At 46.1% G+C, this 20,642-nt stretch overlaps 1 protein-coding gene across 2 annotated transcripts in view; it reads left to right on the top strand.

Moving 5' to 3' along the window:
• TERB1 (telomere repeat binding bouquet formation protein 1) overlaps positions 1-20,642 on the top strand; it is a 37,589-nt gene that overhangs the window by 7,994 nt on the left and 8,953 nt on the right. For both annotated transcript variants that reach the window (XM_069740230.1, XM_069740229.1), the window contains 13 exons: positions 1,186-1,314; positions 1,385-1,516; positions 1,718-1,778; positions 1,868-1,980; positions 2,104-2,226; positions 2,576-2,728; positions 4,883-5,014; positions 12,191-12,316; positions 12,726-12,880; positions 13,903-14,055; positions 16,384-16,697; positions 19,341-19,390; positions 19,623-19,712. In XM_069740230.1, coding sequence (XP_069596331.1) covers positions 1,186-1,314; positions 1,385-1,516; positions 1,718-1,778; positions 1,868-1,980; positions 2,104-2,226; positions 2,576-2,728; positions 4,883-5,014; positions 12,191-12,316; positions 12,726-12,880; positions 13,903-14,055; positions 16,384-16,697; positions 19,341-19,390; positions 19,623-19,712 — 1,731 coding nt within the window. The remainder of the gene's footprint in view (positions 1-1,185; positions 1,315-1,384; positions 1,517-1,717; positions 1,779-1,867; positions 1,981-2,103; positions 2,227-2,575; positions 2,729-4,882; positions 5,015-12,190; positions 12,317-12,725; positions 12,881-13,902; positions 14,056-16,383; positions 16,698-19,340; positions 19,391-19,622; positions 19,713-20,642) is intronic.

The raw sequence follows: 20,642 nt of genomic DNA, 5'->3' as shown, positions 1-20,642 counted from the left end.
GGTATATACAATTACATAAAATAAAAAGCAATAACGAAGAAAGAGTACGAAACCTGTGTCACCGAAATGGCTCACAGTTTAGTGGAGGGAGGTGCTCATTAGGAAACTCTACAGACCCCACAGCAAGTTGTACCCTCCAAAGACTGACAAAGGACCAAGACCAACTTCTGCACTTTATTAGATAAAAGTTACGCCCACATACCTCCCCTTGATAAGTCATGTAGGGGCTGTTTATGGGATGTGCCTGGCCCTTCAGAATTTTATGAGATCCCCAACTTACAGGATATCTTCGCCTCTGGAGGTCCCAGGCGGTAGATATTGACGTCACATGTCTTATTGTGATTTTACATTTATATAGAGATCAAACGTCATGTATAGCATCATCCATTAGACCGTTCGTAAGTTGGAGGAGTTCAGCTGGCCTTAGAGTGATGTGAGTGAATGCAGTCTGTTTGTTCCTTCGCTACAACACCAAAAATCTATCTCCCAAAAATACTGGATCAATTTAAACCCCAATATTCATATCTGGACACTGGAGACGAAAAGTCTGAGAAGATTCTTTGAAGAGAAGAAGCTTATGTCTCTGTGTAAACAAATCTCCATTTTGATATCTGGCTCCCAGAGCAGATCTTACTGTTTTAATTACCTGGTCACTTTGATCAGAGGAAGTTTGTGCCCATGTGTAAATGAATCTTAGCCTCCATGTATTTTCCCAGAGAAAAACTCCTTTTATGATTACCTGGCCACTGCAGGTGGGCGCTACTTCAATGGAGATGGAGGTGTTAGATCTGTCTCCGTATTATAATTAGTTTTCTCTCTTCCCCATATAGTCAATGTGAGGGGGACATATCCCCTCCCTGGAGATGTCTGCATGGATTCTAATTTTTCTCTACGACATACATATTAATAAGAATTACATACATTAATTCGCAGATAGGAAGACCAGGGTTTATCACAGGCTGTGCCTAAAAGGATTCCTCTGTAATGTGTTTTTGCATATGATTCCAAAACGTTAGTGGGTTAGTCTTGCGACAAGCAAGTTGCAAAATATCAAAAATAAATTCGGACTTTTTGTGACTTGCAAAGTGTCCCCATCCGCTAGCCATATTCTGCGACAAGTCTTAGCGCAATCCTTATCTTATGTGTATAGCACCAGCCTAAATGTTGGGTTTTCTTTTTCTACAGGTGACGCTTGCCACTACTTCAGAGATATCGGGGGCTTAATTTTCCTCAATAATTTAGCCAAATCCAGCGCTCACTCCCTATTAAAAGAAGCCTCCTTATATACACTAGCAATTTTGGCAGAAAGTAACGGTAAATATGTCAATTTCTAGTAAAATATTGCCATATATTTCTTCTTACATCTTCCTGTTTTCTATTCCAGTGTATTGTCAGCAAACCTTGTGCACCGCCGCAATCTTTGAAGACGTGCACACGATCTTATCGGATGAAGCGTCTTCCGTAAACCTAAAACGGATGAGTGTGTTCTTGTTCCTTGTCTTGGTTTCGAATAACAGTAAGTCCTCACTTCCGCTGTCCGTGAACACTTGCGTAGAGAATCTGGATGTATGGAAACACTTTAAATATTATTTATTGTGTTTTATCTATTTACTCTTTTTTTTAAAGAGACTGGACAGAGTCTTGCTAGAAAATCTGGATGTATGGAAACACTTCTAATATTATTTATTGTGTTTTATCAATTTACTCTTTTTTATAGAGACTGGACAGAGTCTTGCTAGAGAATCTGGATGTATGGAAACACTTCTAATATTATTTAGGTAAAATACATAAATGATTTTTATTACATCTGATGAAATCCGCACAGAGAAATCTTTTCATATGTAATTTTTTCTCCAATATTTTGCAGCAAAATATTGAGATGTAATGCGGTCCAGGCCAGTGGAAACACAGATCCCCAATATCAGCTGTGGTCATCTGTCTGCAGCGCACTGTGCGTCTGCGTTAATAACCCACAGAATGGTAAGATGTTTATATTCAATTCCTGACAGGTGAGTGAATAAGGTTTATTCAGCCGTGAAGGGCGAATGCTGCCATGTTTTGCATCTCAATCTATGACATATATGTTTTGTGTTTCTCTTTCAGAAGAGAACCAGAAACTTGGCAGTTCAGCATTTCCACAGGCGATCGAACGGCTTCAGGGGTCTCTCCAACAGGAGACGGTGCGTCCTATCTGTTCCATGATTGGACTCACCGTCGCCAATAGTAGTAAGTTCATGGCGACTTGACATGTTACCCGCCTGACCGCATTGTGTCTACTCGAGGAGCATAATGCTATGGGATTGTTATCAGGGGTCGGCATTGGGCCCTTAGTTTCAGCAGAAGACATTGTGGACAATTGTAGCTTCCAGCTTTGTTGAAACAGTTTGGGGAAGGCCGTTTTCTGTCCCCCATGACTGTTCCCAGTGCACAAAGTCCATACATACTGTACATGGTTGGGGGAGATTGGTGAATGAACTAAGCCCAAATAGACTTTATATATAATATCAGTATAACTACAAGATGTAGAAGTGACAATAAGGTTGCATTTTATATCCAAAATCATTGTTTTTTTTAGGATTTGCCCAGGATTATTTTGCTTCTATTGGAGGGCTGGATATATTGGCCGATGTTCTCTCCCACCTAGTGAATGGTTTGCAAGAAAGAAGTTTGGATTTCAGGCTTGCTATAGTGGTCACGAAGACTTTGGATGCATGCATCACAGAAAACTGTAAGTGGAAAAAAGCTGCACATTTGAGAACCGCATTTGTGCCACCAAGCCACATAATCCCCCAGCGTGGACGTGTCCTAGCACCATGTGTACGGTATTCTGTCTACCATTCCCTTGGTTGGTCATTTGCCAGGTCACATACATCATTCATCACCCAGTATGATGTCTGAACCGGCCGCAGGTCTCCTGACCCCAACTCAGCCTCCCCATAGGTATATACAGGTCCTTCTCAAAAAATTAGCATATAGTGTTAAATTTCATTATTTACCATAATGTAATGATTACAATTAAACTTTCATATATTATAGATTCATTATCCACCAACTGAAATTTGTCAGGTCTTTTATTGTTTTAATACTGATGATTTTGGCATACAACTCCTGATAACCCAAAAACCTGTCTCAATAAATTAGCATATTTCACCCATCCAATCAAATAAAAGTGTTTTTTAATAACAAACAAAAAAAAACATCAAATAATAATGTTCAGTTATGCACTCAATACTTGGTCGGGAATCCTTTGGCAGAAATGACTGCTTCAATGCGGCGTGGCATGGAGGCAATCAGCCTGTGACACTGCTGAGATGTTATGGAGGCCCAGGATGCTTCAATAGCGGCCTTAAGCTCATCCAGAGTGTTGGGTCTTGCGTCTCTCAACTTTCTCTTCACAATATCCCACAGATTCTCTATGGGGTTCAGGTCAGGAGAGTTGGCAGGCCAATTGAGCACAGTAATACCATGGTCAGTAAACCATTTACCAGTGGTTTTGGCACTGTGAGCAGGTGCCAGGTCGTGCTGAAAAATGAAATCTTCATCTCCATAAAGCATTTCAGCCGATGGATGCATGAAGTGCTCCAAAATCTCCTGATAGCTAGCTACATTGACCCTGCCCTTGATGAAACACAGTGGACCAACACCAGCAGCTGACATGGCACCCCACACCATCACTGACTGTGGGTACTTGACACTGGACTTCAGGCATTTTGGCATTTCCTTCTCCCCAGTCTTCCTCCAGACTCTGGCACCTTGATTTCCGAATGACATGCAAAATTTGCTTTCATCAGAAAAAAGTGCTTGGGACCACTTAGCAACAGTCCAGTGCTGCTTCTCTGTAGCCCAGGTCAGGCGCCTCTGCCGCTGTTTATGGTTCAAAAGTGGCTTTACCTGGGGAATGCGGCACCTGTAGCCCATTTCCTGCACACGCCTGTGCACGGTGGCTCTGGATGTTTCCACACCAGACTCAGTCCACTGCTTCCTCAGGTTCCCCAAGGTCTGGAATCGGTCCTTCTCCACAATCTTCCTCAGGGTCCGGTCTCCTCTTCTCGTTGTACAGCGTTTTCTGCCACATTGTTTCCTTCCAACAGACTTACCATTGAGGTGCCTTGATACAGCACTCTGGGAACAGCCTATTTGTTGAGAAATTTCTTTCTGGGTCTTACCCTCTTGCTTGAGGGTGTCAATGATGGCCTTCTTGACATCTGTCAGGTCGCTAGTCTTACCCATGATGGGGGTTTTGAGTAATGAACCAGGCAGGGAGTTTATAAAAGCCTCAGGTATCTTTTGCATGTGTTTAGAGTTAATTAGTTGATTCAGAAGATTAGGGTAATAAGTCGTTTAGAGAACCTTTTCTTCATATGCTAATTTATTGAGACAGGTTTTTTGGGTTATCAGGAGTTGTATGCCAAAATCATCAGTATTAAAACAATAAAAGACCTGACAAATTTCAGTTGGTGGATAATGAATCTATAATATATGAAAGTTTAATTGTAATCATTACATTATGGTAAATAATGAAATTTAACACTATATGCTAATTTTTTGAGAAGGACCTGTATGAGGCTGTCTATTTCTGGTCAGGAGTCCTGCAGCCACACTTTACTCAGGCCGTGCTACCTGGATGTGTGAAACCAGCATACGTCTGAGTTTACATCTGCATTCTCAATTCAGATTTTCTGCTACGTCATTAAACAAAAAAAAATTTCATATCATGTCTAATACCATTGGCGCGCAATGGAACTCAGTGATTTATAATGGGTTATTCCGGAAAGGATGCAGGTGTGAACAAGACCTAACATGGCAATAGATGGAAATTTTGCATTGGGACCAACAATTACTAGTATAGTAACATTGGTACTATCATTTACTTTTTTTCCAGCTAAATCTGTCTGCCGCCTGGAAAAGCACAATATAATATCAAGTCTGATGAACCTTTTATCCTGTGGAAATCTGGAAGCAGAAGACAAGTTCAGCATTGTCCTCACCGTCGGACACCTCACAGAAGCTTGCGGTTTGTGGTTAATAGTTTCCATCACTGGTGGTGCGAATCGATCCGTAGGATCTGTGATCGCTGGACGTGAGACCTGAGAATTGTCTCTTACCTGATTGCATCCGCGGCTCTTATTTTGTTTAGCCGGCCTGGCTTGACATCAGATGCATTACATTGCAACAATGACATTGCGCCAGGCCGACTAATCAAACTAAGAGATACGGGTACCGCCATAAGGCTATGTGCACACGCTGCGGATTACTCTGCAGATTTTTCCGGACTAATTTTGGTAAATCCTCAAGTAAAGTGTTTTACCTGCGGATTTACCGCAGTTTTTGTGCGGATTTCACCTGCGGTTTTACACCTGCGGATTCCTATTATGGAGCAGGTGTAAACCGCTGCGGAAGCCGCACAAAGAATTGACATGCTGTGGAATAAACAACGCAGCGTTTCTGCGTGTTTTTTTCCGCAGCATGTGCACTGCGGATTTTGTTTTCCATAGGTTTACATGATACCGTTAACGCATGGAAATCTGCTGCGAATCTGCAGCGGCCAATCCACTGCGGATCCGCAGCAAATTCTGCAGCGTGTGCACATACCCTTAAGAGGCCATAGATCACCCATGCAGCCGATAAAAAACAGGATTTTTGGTTGCTTACCGTAAAATCTGTTTCTTGGAGCCTTCATTGGGGGACACAGGAACCATGGGTGTATGCTGCTGCCACTAGGAGGCTGACACTACGCACAAAAAAAGTTAGCTCCTCCTCTGCAGTGTACACCCCACCGACTGGCATTATGCACTTCAGTTAGTGAGAAAGCAGTAGGAGACAAAACAAGGTTGAAATTCTATAATATGGGAGGGTGCTGTGTCCCCCAATGAAGGCTCCGAGAAAAAATCCTGTTTTCTCTATGGCCTCTCATTGGGGGATACAGGAACTATGAGACGTCCCAAAGCAGTCCCTGGGGTGAGAAAAACAGACTTCCATCAGGTCAGATCCTTCTTCCTAGGCTGGCGTCCACTGAAGCGTAGGTATGGACCTTGTAAAATTTGGCGAACGTATGGATGGAAGACCAGGTTGCCGCTTTGCAAAGCTGTAGGGCGGAAGCCCTATGGTGTACCGCCCAGGAAGCGCCGACTGCCCGGGTAGAGTGAGCCTTTATCCCAGGAGGGGGCACTCTGTTCTTGACCCGGTAAGCCTCCAGAATTGCCATTCTGATCCAGCGAGCAATAGTCGCCTTAGAAGCTGGTTGGCCTCTACGTGTGCCATCAGGAATGACGAAAAGAGAATCCGTCTTCCGGAAAGCGGCCGTTCTAGCCAGGTAGTTCCTCACTGCCCTGACGAGGTCCAGCTTGTTCAACGATCGCTCCAGAGGATGAGTCGGAGCTGGACAAAAGGAAGGTAAAATAATGTCCTCGTTGAGGTGGAAACCACCTTAGGAAGAAAGGAATGTGGAGGCCTGAGGACCACCTTGTCCTGGTGCATAACCAAGAACGGAGGTAGGTAAGAAAGGACCGCCAACTCAGAAACGCAGCGGATAGAAGTGATGGCCACAAGATAGGCCACCTTCCAAGATGGAACCGACAGGGAAGTCTCCCTGAGACGCTCAAAGTGGGAACCCCTCAGAAAGTCCAGCACAAGATTTAAAACCCATGAATCCACAGGGGCCCTGTACGGAGGGACAGCGTGGGCTACTCCTTGAAGAAAGGTCTTAACCTGTGGCCGAGAAGATAACATCTTCTGAAAAAGGATAAAGAGCGCAGAAACCTGGCCCTTTAGGGAACTAAGACCAAGGCCCGAATCCAGTCCTGCCTGAAGGAAGGCCAAAATGGAAGGTAGGGAAAAGGAAATAGGTGAAACGCGGTTGGACTCGCACTAACGGAAGAAAGCCTTCCAGGTACGATAGTAGATTCTGGAAGACGAAGGCTTCCTAGCCTGGATCATAGTGTGAATCACCCAGTCCGAAAGGCCGGACGCTCTTAGAACTGCGGTCTCAACAGCCACGCCGTTAAACTGAGCTATCGAGAATTCGGGTGGCAGATCGGACCCTGAGACAGCAGATTGGGTCTGTCTGGAAGGTCCCAGGGGGCGTCCGCGAGAAGATTGACGATCTCCGCAAACCAAGATCTCCTGGGCCAATCCGGGGCGATCAGAATGACCGGCACCCCTTCTGCCTTGATCTTTTTCAACAGCTTGGGAAGCAAAGGAAGGGGTGGAAACAGATACGGGAGCTCGAACTGCGACCAAGGAAGCGCCAGAGCGTCAACGCCCACTGCAAGAGGGTCGCGAGACCTGGAGACGAACCGAGGAACCTTCCTGTTCATTCGGGACACCTGGAGGTCCACGTCCGGAGTCCCCCATCGAAGACAAATCTGATGGAAGACCTCCTGATGCAAGGACCATTCCCCTGTCGCGAGACCCTCGCGGCTGAGAAAGTCGGCGGCCCAATTGTCCACGCCGGGGATATGAACCGCGGATATCACCGGAACCATTGCCTCTGCGAAGAGGAGGATTTTGGATACCTCGGCCAGGTAGACCCCTGAGAATTCTTTCCCAGTGATGAGGGGAGAGAAAGATGGCCCGAATCTCGAGAACGTTGATCGGCAGAGAAGACTCCTGCGCCAACCAACGGCCCTGAACAGTCAGGTGGCGAAACACCGCACCCCAGCCGAGTAGGTTGGCATCCGTCGTCACCACCTGCCAGTGAACTGGAAGGAAGGACCTGCCCTGGGAGATGAGAGGTGACGTCAGCCACAGTTGAGTGACCGTTTGACCCGGGGAGAGAGTCAGATTGGACGATCCAGAGAGAAGACAGTCCCACTGTCCCACTGTGACAGGATGGCCTGCTGAAGAGGTCGTGAGTGAAATTGGGCGAAGGGAATCGCTTCCAATGTTGCTACTATACTCCCCAGAACCTTCATGGCCGATCGGAAGGAGGGAAACCGAGGACCCTGGAGTAAGCGCACGTCCCGACGAAGGATGGATCTCTTGTCTTCGGGAAGGAAGACTTTGGTCTGACGAGTGTCGAAGAGCATGCCCAGAAAGATGAGGCGCTGGGAAGGAACAAGACAGGATTTCTTCCTGTTGACAAGCCACCCGAAACGGGCTAGAGTGTCGAGGACGATGGACATGCTCTTGTGAGCCTGAGAAAAGGACGGAGCCTTGATGAGGATGTCGTCAAGGTACGGAAAAAGTACCAGTCCCCTGACCCTCAAGATGGCTATCAGCGCCGCCATGATCTTCGTGAAAACCCTGGGAGCGGTTGCGAAACCGAACGGCAGGGCTACGAACTGAAAACGGTCCTGGAGCACCGCAAAGCCCAGGAATCGGTGATGTTAGGATGTGGAGGTAGGCGTCCTGAATATCTATGGAACCACAGACATTCCTGGGCCTCCATGGAGGCAATTACTGAACGAAGGGATTCCATTCTGAAATGTCTCATACGAACTCTCTTGTTCAGCAATTTGAGATCCAGAATGGGATGAACCTTGCCATCTTTTTTCGGCACCACAAAAAGATTTGAATAGAAACCTGTGAACCATTCTTTTTCTGGGACGGGAGCGATTACCCTGGCTTTGAGGAGAGAAGCGATGGCTGCGAAGAAACCCAGAACTAGAGCGGGGTCTCTTGGAAGGTCGGGATTAGAAGAAACGATCCTGGGGTCATGAAACAAACTTTATTTTGTATCCCGAGGATACAACTTCCCTGACCCATAAGTCCTCTACTGAGGAGATCCAGACGTCCCTGAAGAAGAGGAGACGGCCGCCCAGCCTGGGAAGTGGGCTGGAGTCTTGCCGCAAGTCAAGTCGAGGTGGATCTTCCAGACCTGGACCTGGAAGATCTACCCTGGGAGTAGCGGGAACACCAGGAAGGAGTGGGTCTAAAGGATACCATCTTCTTCTCTTGACGTGCCTGTGGCCTCTGCTGCTGCAGGGAAAAGGAGTTTGACGCCGCGAAACGACGAAAAGGCCGAAATGACCGAAATTGCCGTCTAGGAGGAGGGCGACGAGGTTTAGACTGGGGAAGAAGAGAACTTGTGCCCCCAGTGGTGTCCTTAATTATTTGGTCCAGCTTAGAACCAAAGAGACATGAACCCTGAAAAGGCAGGCTGGTAAGGGACTTTTTAGAAGACAAATCCGCCTGCCAGGCCTTGAGCCAAATGGTCCGGCGGATGGCAACAGCATTGCTGGATGCCTGAGCCGCACAAGATGCGGTGTCTAGGGAGGCGGAGAAAAGGTATTCATCCACATGGGAAATCTGTTTGGCAAGCTCCGTCAGCTGTCCGGGTGGAGCCCCGTCCAGAATGCCCCGACGGAGTTGTTTGGCCCATTTGGATATGGATTTTGAAACCCAAGTGGAAGCAAAGGCCGGGCATAGAGTTACTGCAGCCGCTTCAAAGGCTTACTTCGCAAAGGATTCTATGACTCTATCATTAGAATCCTTTAGAGATGCTCCGCCGGACAGTGGAAGGACCGTGTTGGTGGACAGCCTGGAGACTAGAGAATCCACCGAGGGAGAAACAGTCCAATTGGCGGTAAGTTCTGGAGAAAAAGGATATAAAACGCCAAGGCGCTTTCCCCTCTGAAAACGTCTGGTCGGATACTCTCTTTTTCTGGTCATGATCTCCTCGAATTCAGGATGAGGAGCGAAAAACTTGGAAGGTTGTTTAGACCAGGGGTCCCCAACTCCAGTCCTCAAGGCCCACCAACATGTCATGTTTTCAGGATTTCCTTAGTCTTGCCCAGGTAATAATTGCATCACCTGTGCAATGCAAAGGAAATCCTGAAAACATAACCTGTTGGTGGGCCTTGAGGACTGGAGTTGGGGACCCCTGGTTTAGACCGTCTAAACAAAACCGCCTGATCTGCGGGTTCCATAGAGGAATCCTTGATGCCACAGGCCTGATTTATCGCTCCAATGAGGTTCTGAACCATATCCCTCAAAAGCTAACGATTTGGTTATAATCCAGCTCCGAAATATCCTCCGAAGGCGCATCAGAGAACGCCTCGCCTGACTCAGGGGAGGAGGACTGGGGGGAAGCTGACCGCAGAGAAGGACCGTATGGCGAGATGGAGCGAGAAAAGGACTCAGACCGGCGTTCCTGTTTGGACCTATTGCGGCTTATAATGGAGGGCTCGGACGGAGGCTCCTGTGACCCGCTGGCCACTGCGGGGGTCTGCAGGGGTAAATGATCCAGCACGGACACCAGAGTTTGAGACACCCGTGTTAGATCCGCTACCGATTGTGACAGAGAGGAAGCCCAGCCCAGGGTGGGGGTATCACTCTCAAGCGGAGCAGTCGGGGGATCCTGGGCGGTGGGAACAATCGGGTTGCTGCAGGCCTGACAGAGTGGAGAGGACTGACCTGAGGAAAGTTTGCAGTTACAAGATGAACATGCAAAGTATTTGACTAAGGCAGAAGAATTAGAGGAAGAAGTAGGAGGACGAGAGCGGCCTCCCTTAGAGGTAGACATTTTGAAAGGTCCCTGAAGAAAATGTCAGAGGGTTAGGGGACAGGGGGGCAGAGGGGACTGTCAGTCTGCAGTGCAGAGCTACTCACACCTGAAAACGGATTCCAGGAGGAAGCTGTCCGGCTTGCGGGTGGACCTCCGGAGGGAAGTAGCCCTTTAGGCAGGAAGGTAATGTGAGCTCCTGCCGCAATCCGAGAAGTAACCGCAGATGGCGACCGCTGAGAAGGACACCAGAATGCGCGCTCTGGAAGAGGCGGAGTGGCGATGTGTGGTGCCAAGCAGCGGAATGCACCCTCTGGATAGTGGAGAGGGCGGAGTTGGCCGTGCGCCCAGGGACACCAAGATGGCGCCGGTGGGCGGAGAGAGAGATTGTCGGGCGGGAGAAAAGCTCACCCGATGAAAAGCTGAAGAAACGAACAGTGCGGCCGGCGGGAAAGGAAGCGGCCTGTCAAGGCCGCCGCACCGGAAAACAGAGGAACATGCCCGCTGGAGAAGGGAAGCAGCGGGGCTGCCTGTAGAGGCCGTCGCGCCGGAGCAGGAGACAGAGCAGCCGCCAGCCGCTGGGATAAAAGGCAGCGCCGCTGCTGAAAAGGTCGCCGCGCTGGACCAGTACGACATTGCGGCCCCCCCGCCAGCAAGGCCGCTGCAGTGCAGTGACGATCCCTGCCCTGTGGGACCCGCCGATAAGGGCTCCTTTCCACTTGCGAGATGAACGTCCGTGTCTCGCATGTGAAAACCAAGCTCTGGCACTTGGGAGCGGAGCGTGCGGCTCCATGTGTTGCTATGCAGCCGCACGCTCCGCTCTGGAGTGCCGGCGCCAGAGCTTGGTTTTCACATGTGAGACACGGACATTTATCTTGCAAGTGGAAAGGAGCCCTAAGAGTGACAAACAGGTCAAGGTAGCTAGCCCTTAGTAAAATAAAAAGGCCCGGGGGGGATCCCTCTCCTTTGATTTCCTATCTGGGACGGGTGGGGAAATACTCACCTCAAAAACTCCCATGCCGTCCGTTACTATCCTTAACCGAGAAAGGTGTCAGACGTCCTTGGAGCTGGTGGACGTCCTCGTCACCTCCAACCGACAGGCTCTGGTGGGCGAGTGGGTGGGGGACGGAGCTAGGACCGGACTTCTAAGCACGCTTGTCTGCTAGGATCATGGTCCTGCTGTGGGATCTATGAGGATACGGGGTGGCAGTACACGCCGTACTCATAGTCCGTATTGTGGGACTACAGGTGTGACTGTTCACCCTGTATCCCTCTGGAGAACCTAAAAGAAAACGACGCACATTGAGGTAGATAAGGGTCTAATGAAAGACTCGTGTCCACCTCCTACTGACACTAAGCTAAACTGATTATCCTAGTGCCAGTCAGTGGGGTGTACACTGCAGAGGAGGAGAGAACTTTTTTGTGCATAGTGTCAGCCTCCTAGTGGTAGCAGCATACACCCATGGTTCCTGTGTCCCCCAATGAGAGGCGATAGAGAAATCAATTTGCACCAGCTCTACTTTCCATTGGTGATACTACTAATACTGGTCACGTACATGGTGGATATATACAAATGACAGAGCATTGTAGGAACTCAGTGGGAAATAACGGGAGTTTCATACGGTTTTATCCTTTTATTGATCCGCGTGCTGCGCTCTGTACGTCGGCGGTCCCGGCAGGATAACATTTACGCAGCGGCGCAGAACGGTTATGTGAAGTGTTTCTAATAAATGTCTCATCCCACAGAGGCAAATCAATACGAACTGCTGAAAAGCCACGGACTTCCCCTCATGATCCAGGTGCTGGCCGAGTCGCAGGATGACGAATTACACAAAGCAGCCACCTTCGTCCTTCAGAACTGCAGAGCCATTAGTAAGATTACAAAGATGGGGGGATGTGAGGCTGTGTGTATACCACCCGTGTGGAATAAGTTGCTCATATACAGGCCGCCACGCTATTCCTCCTGACACATGAACCGTCGGCCAAGTGCGAGCGTGTTCTGACTGTGGAGAGGGGAATAAGCCGCTGCTAGATACCTTTTGGTGGCTAAGAACAAAAGGATCAGGCATGTTGAATTCCAACAGCATGATCATTCTTCTGATCGATGCCCCCCGCTCTAGTCTTTTGGGCACAGTTTAGATAAGACATTTGCATCCTGTAGTCTGATATCATCTTCCCGTTACTGTATTGTGCTAATATTATTACTGTGCTATTTTTTAGGTTTCTTTGCATTTTTATTTTTACTTTTCAACTACTTACAAATGTTTTCCATCATACACAGCAGAAACCCTGTCTGTCAATGAACGCATCCCAAGAGGAGATCCTGGCTCTGCGTCCAGTCGCACCAACCAAAGGGAGAGATGTTTGCATGAATACTGGGGAAAGGCCGAAGAAATATTTCACAAAATACAAAAACTTCAGCAAGAGTACGATGAGGTAGGATTTATACGAGCTCTGAGTGTTGCTTCCTTCGTTAGCTCATCTGTCAGTTTCTGTCCTGCACTTATTTTATCTTCATCTTCTATATACCCTATTTTCTCTGCCCTCCATGAGTCTATAGATGGATTTCCCCCTCTCCACATCATGGAGATCTGTCTACTACCTCCTGCTTTATGCCATCTCTAACACTTTGAAAAGAAAATGTGAGAGCAGGGAGAGTCACTTGGATCAGATGCAGGCGTTCTGACGAATTTGTATAAGTTTTGTAACTTTTTAGCAGCAAAATGGTAGCAAATTATTAATAAAGGCTAATTAGAAAGTTGCTTTTATGAAGCAAATGAATGATAGAAAAATCTGTATAAAGGTGGCCGCAACCTTTAAAGGATTATTCTCAAATAATCAAGTTATCCCCTCTCTATGACATAGGAGATAACTTGCTTATCACTGAGTGGGCTGAGTTCTAGTCCCCCAACAATCCCAAGATTGGGGCTTTCGAACCCTGAATGGAGCAGAGATGCATATCGACCTCTGCTTGTTTGTCTATGGGACTATTCTCAGCTTTTTCCTGGAGTCCCGTAGATAATGAATAAAATGAACCTGAGCACTCACACTTCTGCTCCATTCAAAAAGAGTCCGTTTTAAGGGTTCCAAAGCCCCGATCCTGGGATCACTGGGGGTCCCAGCTGTAAGACCTCCAGCGACCAGCCTATGGGTATGGGAAGATTTTTTTTTTTTTTTAGGGAATAACTTTTTTAAGCAAATTCATACTGAGATGGCTCCTGAGTCCTGGGAACATACACATTGTCTGTTGTGTATACAGTAGGGGGTGGTCACACAAGGAGCTTTTTAATGGAGTCATCTCACAAGGACCCTGCATGCACCTCCTGTACCACTGTATTTTGGGGTTATTGAGCTTAGTACAGTCACATATTCCTATTTCTATACTGATATAACATAAGCATATGTCAATGTTGCACAGATATTGTACTTATAATATATCATTCCGTGTTTTTTTCCAGGATACAGAAAATATTCAGGGACCGGAGAGAGAGGAGAACGCTGCTTCTGCTCATGGGAAATCAATTGTTGCATCCATGCCCCGGTTTCCAAATTTAGTTAATCCCCCAAAATACAGAGATGACCGATCCAGAGCAACTGGATTCCATGGAGAGGTACATTACCAAAATAACATCACTTCCCAAAAACAACTATCTACAGTAATTCACCTATTGCATATCGCTTTGCTGTTCAAGTAAGGACCATGAGGTCAAGACTGGCACCGGGTCCTCTGACCCAAACACAACAGCCCCACGGGCATATGAGTCGCCTGCCAGGGCCATGAGGTACTCGGTACACAGGGGGATGTCATGGTGGTGGCGACCCAGTCCATGGCCCTGGGCGCCCATATTAAAGGGAATGTCTTTAAAGGGATTTTGAATAAAGTTTGTGTTTGTGACGCCACCTGTGGTATTCGGTCAGTGGGGACCGACGCTGCTTAAAGGGGTTCACTGAGGTGATGTTAAGGCAGCTGAGATGGTATAACTTCCCACAGGTGAAATAGGTCCCCAGGGCTCCCGGTGTATAGATGAGGTAAATAACGGAGGACACAGGTTTGCAGTCTCTTTACTTTGTTTACTGTATTCTTCAGGCAACCGCAGTCCAGGGCACCAGATCACAGGGCAGGCAGGGTCCGGCCAGCTTGGAAGCAAGTTCAGATTACCCTTTACCAGATGGAGATGAAAGCCTTCCTACTAGCGCGGGGGTGGTGTAGTCCCTTACTGTCTATGGCTTCTGAAAAGGTCCTCACAGTTCTCTCTGTCCTTAATAGAAGTGGGACACAAACCCGTATGACAGGTGGCTCGAGTCGTTTTATAGGGTCTCTATCACGACCCGGGCTCTATGCGCCACTGTGTCTCCTAGGTGTTATGGCAGACAGGTGATGTGTAATCTGCTGTCCTGCAGGTTTCTGCTCTGTCTCCTAGAGTCTGACACAACCTCGGTCTTCCGGCTACTGGTATCTGCGCTCTGCCAGGGAGGTAGCCCAGTCGCAGCTGTCCTCCCCTATTGTTACTCGCCTGTGCTTCTCTCTCCTGCACACTCACAAAATGATGTCCTTTCCTTCTGAATATCACTATCCAGGAGCTGCAGCACTTTCTCATGGCTGCATGGCCCCTCTGCTACCTTCTTCTCTGTCTCTCTGACAGGAACTAACTCACTTTCCCTCCAAACCATAATTTATATATAGGGAAGCCATCCATAAACTGGATCAGGGCTCCCCCTTCTGGCCTGGAGTGTGAACATGTTGTGTGCTTTGTTGTTACCTGATTAAAGAGATCTTACCTCGCTTCCAAGCGTGACATCACTATCCCCGTGAGGAAAGCAATGCCACTGTGACAACCAGGACCCTGGGGTGTCACACATACATGAAGCTATCACTGGTTCGGACATCACGGTTTACAGTCAGAACGTCATTTTTTTTCTGTGAGAAAATTCAAAAATGGTGATTTTGGGTATTCACCCTAAAATCTCTTTCTCGGAGCCTTCATTGGGGGACACAGCAAAAAAATCATGGTTTCCTGTGTCCCCCAATGAAGTGGTAAAGATATGATATTGTACTGGGTAATGGCTACTTGGGCAATTTCCTATTTTTTTTAAGGTGCTCGGGACCAGCGCTAGATTTAGGAGGGCTCATGGGCATTGCAGTGAGACCTCTCACTTGCATCCATTGACTCTGCCATATGCTACACCTTTTAGTGCCAGCCTTGGCACTTGTCAGTTCTGTTTTATAATATGGGTATATGTAGCGCAAGTCAAATTTAAAGGGGTATTCTCATCTCATACATGTATGACATATCCATAGGGTATAGCAAAAATGTATAGTAGACGCGAATATCACCAACAGGACTCATAACATAGTAACATAGTAACATAGTTAGTAAGGCCGAAAAAAGACATTTGTCCATCCAGTTCAGCCTATATTCCATTATAATAAATACCCAGATCTACGTCCTTCTACAGAACCTAATAATTGTATGATACAATATTGTTCTGCTCCAGGAAGACATCCAGGCCTCTCTTGAACCCCTCGACTGAGTTCGCCATCACCACCTCCTCAGGCAAGCAATTCCAGATTCTCACTGCCCTAACAGTAAAGAATCCTCTTCTATGTTGGTGGAACATGTTGGTGGACTCGCATTTATCTCAATTGTTAGGATTATTTCAATGGAGAGGCGGTCAGAGTTCTACCTCTCTAATGAACGTAGCGTGCGTCAGGGCCTCGATATCGCAATAGATGTAGTATACATTTATGGGGTATCCTATGCCATAACTGTTCTTGATGGGAATACCCCTTTTACAGCCCACGTCTCCGGTGGAGCATCAGCTCCTGGCATCTGCTCGGCTCCCCCAGTTTCTAATGTCGAGCAATTTTTTAGTCCGGTTTGTTATATTCTGCTCATTTATCTCAAGTTTTTATTCATTTAATTTTTTTTTTAATCCAGGAAAATGTAAGACAGCAGATAATTTTAGACAAGACTAAACAACAGAAATCCGCAACATCAACATCAGGTCGGCTTGGTAAAACTCGCAGTGACAGCTCTGTAGCTCAAGAGACCTGTGCAGATGTACCCAGCAGAGATCAGAGCAGAAGGCCATATTCTTCCAGAAATAACGTCACCTCCAGGGACGCAGTCACTCAAACGCTACCAGAACCTGCCATGGAGAACTTACATAATGATCACCCCCCGCCACACAGGGATCCGTCAGTGGAAGATGAGCAGAGTAGTCCTCAAGCATTTACAGTCACAAGTTTAAGGTATGTTGCACATTGGGCTACCGACGATCATCAAGAGTCGACTCACATTGCTTACTTTCTTTGCTGTCTTCTGTCCCGACTAAGTACCTATTATACAACCCCTGGCAAAAATTATGGAATCACCAGCCTTGGAGGATGTTCATTCAGTTGTTTAATTTTGTAGAAAAAAAAGCAGATCACAGACATGGTACAAAACTACAGTCATTTCAAATTGCAACTTTCTGGCTTTAAGAAACACTAAAAGAAATCAAGAACAAAAAATGTTGTAGTCAGTAATGGTTACTTTTTTAGAACAAGGAGAGGGAAAAAATTATGGAATCACTCAATTATGTGGGAAAAAAATTATGGAATCATGAAAAACAAAAAAACCTCCAGCACATCACTAGTATTATGTTGCACCACCTCTGGCTTTTCTAACAGCTTGCAGTCTCTGAGGTCTGGACTTAATGAGTGTCACACAGGAGTCTCCATCAATCTGGCTCCAATGTTCTCTGATTGCTGTTGCTGATCAGCTTTGCAGGTTGGAGCCTCGTCATGGAGCATTTTCTTCAACTTCCACCAAAGATTGTCAATTGGATTGAGATCCGGACTATTTGCAGGCCATGACATTGACCTTATGTGTCTATTTTCAAGGAATGTTTTCACAGTTTTTGCTCTATGGCAGGATGCATTATCATCTTGAAAAATGATTTCATCATCCCCAAACATTCTTTCAATTGATGGGATAAGAAAAGTGTCCAAAATATCAACATAAACTTGTGCATTTATTGAAGATGTAATGACAGCCATCTCCCCGGTGCCTTTACCTGACATGCAGCCCCATATCATCAATGACTGTGGAAATTTGCATGTTCTCGTCAGGCAGTCATCTTTATAAATCTCATTGGAACGGCACCAAACAAAAGTTCCAGCATCATCACCTTGCCCAATGCAGATTCACGATTCATCACTAAATGACTTTCATCCAGTCATCCACAGTCCACGATTGCTTTTCCTTAGCCCATTGTAACCTTTTTCTCTTTCGGTGTTAATGATGGCTTTCTTTAGCTTTCCTGTATGTAAATCCCATTTCCTTTAGGCGGTTTCTTACAGTTCGGTCACAGACGTTGACTCCAGTTTCCTCCCATTCGTTCCTCATTTGTTTTGTTGTGCATTTCCTGTTTTGGAGACATATTGCTTTAAGTTTCCGGTCTTGACGCTTTGATGTCTTCCTTGGTCTACCAGTATGTTTGCCTTTAACAACATTTCCATATCGTTTGTATTTGGTCCAGATTTTAGACACAGCTGACTGTGAACAACCAACATCTTTTGCAACATTGCGTGATGATTTACCCTCTTGTAAGAGTTTGATAATCCTCTCCTTTGTTTCAATTGACATCTCTCGTGTTGGAGCCATGATTCATGTGTCCACTTGGTGCGACAGCTCTCCGAGGTGTGATCACTCCTTTTTAGATGCAGAATAACGAGCAGATCTAATTTTATGCAGGTGTCAGTTTTGGGAATTGAAATTTACAGGGTAATTCCATAATTTTTTCCCACGTAATTGAGTGAGTCCATAATTTTTCCCCTATGCTTGGATAAAAAAGTAACCATTACTGACAACCACATTTTTTGTTCTTGATTTCTTTTAGTGTTTCTTAAAGCCAGAAAGTTGCCATTTGAAATGACTGTAGTTTTGTGCCATGTCTGTGATCTGCTTTTTTTCTACAAAATTAAACAACTGAATGAACATCCTCCAAGGCCGGTGATTCCATAATTTTTGCCAGGGGTTGTACTACACAAGACCCTCCAAATAATTGATAGCACCATCTATTCACCGTATTACTTACATGCTGTCCTTTAAACAATTAGATAGCCATCTTAAAGGGTTTTTCCTTGTACCTAAATATATAATAGATGCTGGTCACGTCGTTGGGGTCTGCATCTATCTTGAGAACGTGGGCAACTTTCACAGGGGAGGTAGGTGTCCATGCACAGCTCTCTCTATTTACTTCTATAGCAGCTCCGAAATTTGGCTACCATGTAGGCAATTTTTGGAATTCCCATAGAACTAAAGAGAGAGACACATGCAGCAGTAAGCAATAGGACCCCAATATCCAAAAAGATGCAGGTCTTTAAAGGGTTTAGAAAAACATGGATGCTTTCTTCCTTACTCGCGCCACTGATGTGGAAGAATGCAACCGTATTGTGTGATCTCATAGAACCCCTTTTATCTAGAACAGTTTAAATAAGTTTTGCCCTTATGTCTGACGTAATTTCAAACTATCAGAAGAAAAACTTTGTTACCCCTTAGTCATTTTTATCAATAATCTGCTGATCGGCGGAGGTCCAACCAACGGGGTCGGGCCGTGCGCACCACCGCTCCGTTCACTCTCATCGGACTGTAGGAAAAAGCTGTACTTAGCTATCCCCAACAGTTCCTTAGAAAATGATTGGAGCGGTGATGCGCAAGACTAACCTCTGCTACGTTAAGGTATTCTTGCGATCAATGGGGGTCCCAGAGATCGGACCTACACTGATCAGTAAGATATCCCCCTACATTATGGATTATCAATGGAAATAACTCTTTAAATGTCATTGGGTCTTTCTTCAGCATCTTCTTAAAAAAAATACTCTGACTTGATAGTGTCATGTTTCTTACAGGGAAAAGTCTTGTAAACCTTCAGCTCCAGGAAGACAAGAAAAGGATCTAGGTAAAGTAAGGAATGAGGGGCTTACAGTTCTACAAGCCAAATGTGCGCCTCTATGTATGGTTTTCTCGCCCAGGTATTGTGACAATCATAATGGTTATTACCCATGGCTGGATTCACACTCCATTTTTTTCTGGTTTGCGAAAATCGGACCCATATTTTATCCGTTTTTAGTCCTTTTATTTGAAAGGATTAATCAAAGGGTAATAATATTATTCTTTTCCATTTTTATTAGACCCCATGATGGTATGGGCTGACATTATCGATGAGGAGATAAGCAGGGTTCTGAAAACTCGACACCGATCGAATGAGCTGCAATGTTCAGGTAAAGTCAGCTATGAGAATAGAAGTCAGGCAATAGGCGAATGTGAGGAGCAGGTTTAAAGGGAACCTGACGTGTTGAAAATGGCATCTGATACGCAGAATCTTATACATCAGGAGGAGCTGATCGGATTAATATGCATTTTGTAAAAGAAGTTTTAGTAAAACTTGTATTTTATTCAATTAAATGAACAAAGAGTCCAGTGGGCGGTCCTCTACAGCTATCCAGGTATAAATGCATGCATGGATAGCTGTCAATCACTAGTAGGACCGCCCACTGGACTCATATTCATACAGAAACCAGGGAGGTCATTGAATAAAAGTAGCTGTCAATCACTAGTAGGACCGCCCACTGGACTCATATTCATACAGAAACCAGGGAGGTCATTGAATAAAAGTATTACTGAATCTTTTCCAACAAACCTACATACTATCTGCTCAGCTTCTCCTTCTCTATAGAGATCAAACTGCACGTGCAACTTGACAGGTTCCCTTTAAATAACCTACCTGCTAATTAATCATCAAAGAGGCAACTTAAAGGAAATCTGTGGGCAAAAAAAAAGAGAATTAATAATAAGCTACTGTCCTGCCCTGCACATGGGGTAAGTGACATAGCTAATCGGAAGAACTATGCTACATTTCTAATTGGATATATTTCCTAATATTATTATTACACCTACTACATATTGGGATAGGATACCCCTTTACGTGCTCACTCACCTGATTAACCCCTGGCAGCCAGGACCTGTAAACGGAGCACAATTCATAGCATTGGGCTTCACAAACATGGCACCCAGTTCCCTCCCCAGCCGTGAACTGCATATGCCAAAGAGCATACATGGTGCCCTGGCTTAGGACATGGGGTCGAGGCTGCCCCGAATCTCCTACATCCATCGCATCCCGTATTTGCTGACACTTACAGACAAGAATATAT

Source organism: Ranitomeya imitator, chromosome 9 (genome assembly GCF_032444005.1).
Source record: "Ranitomeya imitator isolate aRanImi1 chromosome 9, aRanImi1.pri, whole genome shotgun sequence".
In the NCBI taxonomy this organism is placed as follows: domain Eukaryota; kingdom Metazoa; phylum Chordata; class Amphibia; order Anura; family Dendrobatidae; genus Ranitomeya; species Ranitomeya imitator.
This window is presented reverse-complemented; position numbering and strand designations above follow the sequence as displayed.